Source organism: Necator americanus, chromosome III (genome assembly GCF_031761385.1).
Source record: "Necator americanus strain Aroian chromosome III, whole genome shotgun sequence".
Classification (NCBI taxonomy): domain Eukaryota; kingdom Metazoa; phylum Nematoda; class Chromadorea; order Rhabditida; family Ancylostomatidae; genus Necator; species Necator americanus.
The window spans coordinates 32,902,334-32,905,682 of NC_087373.1; the positions used below are offsets into that span (position 1 = coordinate 32,902,334).

General features: G+C 39.9%; 2 protein-coding genes across 3 annotated transcripts; both read right to left on the minus strand.

The window, feature by feature from the left end:
• Positions 1 to 647: 647 nt before the first annotated feature.
• Positions 648 to 899, minus strand: RB195_011740 (uncharacterized protein; the record flags this gene model as incomplete). Its single annotated transcript, XM_064193287.1, has 1 exon — positions 648 to 899. One exon carries the CDS (start codon positions 897 to 899, stop codon positions 648 to 650), a length of 252 nt encoding a protein of 83 aa, XP_064050870.1.
• Positions 900 to 948: 49 nt separating this feature from the next.
• RB195_011741 (uncharacterized protein) lies at positions 949 to 1,512 on the minus strand (the record flags this gene model as incomplete). Of its 2 annotated transcripts, none has more annotated exons than XM_064193288.1 (1): positions 949 to 1,512. In XM_064193288.1, the coding sequence occupies one exon, from the start codon at positions 1,510 to 1,512 to the stop codon at positions 949 to 951; it is 564 nt and encodes a 187-aa protein (XP_064050871.1). The 2 variants fall into 2 exon arrangements, with proteins under 2 accessions (XP_064050871.1, XP_064050872.1); XM_064193289.1 differs by having other exon boundaries at positions 949 to 1,485.
• Between the last annotated feature and the right edge of the window lie 1,837 nt (positions 1,513 to 3,349).

A 3,349-nucleotide genomic window follows, 5' to 3' on the forward strand; every position in this document is an offset into this window, starting at 1 on the left:
ATTTGTTGAAACCGTTCGTGGCTGGATTTGGAAATGCTAAAGATAAAAATTTGTGAGATCTAAATAAAAAATAATAGTAGCTAGTAGTCTGAATTGTATGCGGAGACTATGTGAATAGGCTGGGAGTGACGGATGGGATTGAAATCTGCAGATAATCATCCCACCCCCGGAAGACTGGGAGTTAGGGATTGTAGCAATCCACAAATTTCCCTGTTTACTTTCAATTCACCCAAAATTTTCCTGTATTTCCATTCGGAAATAATCACCGCATGTTGTTCTCAATGAAATGATAGAAATATAAATAATAAAGGATAAAGGATAAAGTGTCTGGCGTTAATCAATCCGCTTGGGACCCCCCTCCACGTTCACTTCAATTCAGAATCATTTGAGGTTTACGAACGTGTAACTGGCCTCCACAATGACTTGCGGGGGTTAGTCGATGTGTCAAGACCTCCCAGACAAGTCTGGTACCAATTTATCGACCCTGAAGGGTGAACGGCTTACTGAGCACCAGAGCGGATTCGAACCTACGATCGATTGTGCAGGAAGCGGAACCTCTAACCGCTACACTACAACCGCCCTAATATGTGTATAATATAATATAAATAATGTGTGATGACTTACGTGACTTAATCGGCGGGCTGATGTCATCGCCTGACGCGATTACTCGCATCTTCGCCGAGGTGTGCCGTCCTTGAACACAGCTCTGCCCAACCTTCTTGATCTTCTGCGAGAGCCTGCACAGAATCAATCCATTCGTCGCTATTCCATATTCTGCGAAACCTTACGTCTCGCCTGAACTGCCTATCCACGCCGAGTGTCCTCAGGTCCTCTTTCACCACCTCAGTCCAGAACTTCCGTTTTCGGCCAGGTGGCTTCTTCCAGCTCGAACCCGGCATGTTGGTATCTTTCACGTGTCATCCGCCGGTATAACACTTCAATTTCGGCCTAAAGATCTTCATTGTTGCATACCCTAGGCCAAAAGTAGCCAAGTAGCCGTCTAAGCAGCTTTCGTTCCGTGCAGTCAAGCCTCTCCATAACCGTTGATGGTGCTGCCCAAGTCTCCGATCCGTACATCATGATGAGGCGAATTGCGGATAGGTAGACTTGCAGCTTGACTTCGTTGGTGATGGGGGTCGACCACAGACATTTCTTTAAGGAGTGAAATGCAGAAGTGGCCTTAGCGCATCTTTGCTGAACATCTCTCTCGTAGCTGCCGTTGTTCTTCAGCGTACAGCCCAGGTAACAGAACTCATCGACGAGTTCTATTGGTTGTCCGTCCACCCTGATTCCCGTTCGAGGTCTCGAAGAGATCCACATCTGCTTGCATTTACCAGTACGTAGACGTAGTCCATAGGCTGCGGCCAGTTTCGATACAAGGTTGACAACATGTTGGAGTTCTGTACTGCTTTCCGCGAATATAACAACATCGTCGGCGTACTCGAGATCAGTGTGAGATGAGTGATAAAATACATAAATACGCATACATAAATAGTTGCACAACATAACCATAAATATAAATGCAAAATATAGATAAATATAAATAGTACATAATATAAATAAGATGATATAACCGATAAAATGCTTATCTATAAATGTTAGCATTTGTTCCTAAAATTACCCAATTTATTTTTAGTACAGAAAATTGGACCAGCGGCTCTTGTTTAGTGGTTCCCACTAGTCCACCGCCTAATATTTTCGCTGTGCTGCATCAATTTTGAAGATCCCATTTGTTTTTTTTTTTGCGAAACGTTACAACTAAATTGAACTGTTGATCTTCTTCTTCGCTGGTGAAATAGAAGGTCGGGTTTGAAAAAATATTAAAGACTATCTGCATGGGACCCGTCCCATTGCTATGATGGATTGAAGCTGGAATGATTAGCATGTTTTGGTTGTTCATCAACATTTACATATTTGTTTTCTGTCCTCTCGAGTCTTCGAATTTTGCGAGAAGCGATGATGAATTTCCCCGCAGGACCATTAGACCTTCTAATTAATATCATTTTTTCTATGCTTTCCACCTTTATCAGGAGTTGTTGTCGCGTTCTCGTCGTAGTTTCCCTTGAATTCATTTTTTCATCCCTTGACCATTGAATAGGCTATAGATACTAGTTACAACAGTTCGTATTGGAACAAATTTCTGCTTAAAAAATTCAGAAGGAATTTCTGTAGGATGTTTTCCTTTTCTTATCCCTTCTCTTCTCTTTCTCTTCTACTTGAACACTAAGCTTTGGTTCTATTTGATTTCTACATAATTTTTCTTACATTATAATTCCTATCCTTATTTTTTTGGGTTTTTTCTACTCACCTTATCATCAGGCAAATTCTCCAAGCCATACGGACCTCATTCACAGCTGTTCGGTTTTCTTAACAGGAAAACCTCGGGAGTTAGAGTTTCTGGATGTTGTCATGACAGTGGCAGTTCTCTAAGATCTAATTCTAAGATCTTTCTTTTCTACTTTTCGCATCATTTCTTGAACTTTTACTACCTTTCCTCATCTTTGTTAATTGTGTTCATAATTTGGAAATAACTAATCATAGGATTCTTTTCGTGGAAATGGCTGACATCAGACTAGCAACTCTTTTTTTTTCTGGCGACTTGTCATCCGTAAAAGGTGCAAATTTTGGGGAAAGTTTAAAATAAATACTCTTTTTTCTCAAGAATTGGAAAAAGTCTTCTTTTCTAAATTATTTTTGATTCTGCGTGCAGGTTGTAGGATTACATCCCACAAACAAAAACTGATTTCTATGCAGTGCTTGTTTGCTATGCATTAGAGCAGCATTTTTCTTTTCTGGTGCGGAGTCAAATTTCCCGGCTGAAAAAAAAGAGAGGATGGAACTTTTCCATGACTTTTCCCTAACTTAACTAATAACTTTTCCCGTGTTACAGTTCTCCATAGGGCAACATTAATGTGAGCGACTACATCCTCTGTTTCGTTTCATTTCCCTTTTTTCATTTTTTCCTCGTTCATTTAGAATGGTTTCATTTTTTAAGTTTCAAATTTTTACATTTAACGCCGTGTCAGAAAATTAACCATGGGGCGCGGTATGAGTTCTGCTTGAAAAGGTGTTTCTCGGATGAAGTTCAGCCAGTTGAACGTTGATTAACTTCACATCTGGTCCATAACTTCGTTATGGGACCCAAACGTTTAAAAAAAAAGAATGTCATCGTATGTAACGACTTTCCTCTCGAGCCGTTTTCTTTTCTGTTTCCACTTTCTAGCTCCAGGTGTTTTTCTGCTCTCTTGTTCTTTGAACTATATTATTATACATTATATTATTATTACATACTGGTTTTTCTATGCAATCTTTTAATTCTTTGGAAGTCATTCATTCGAAAATTCTAACA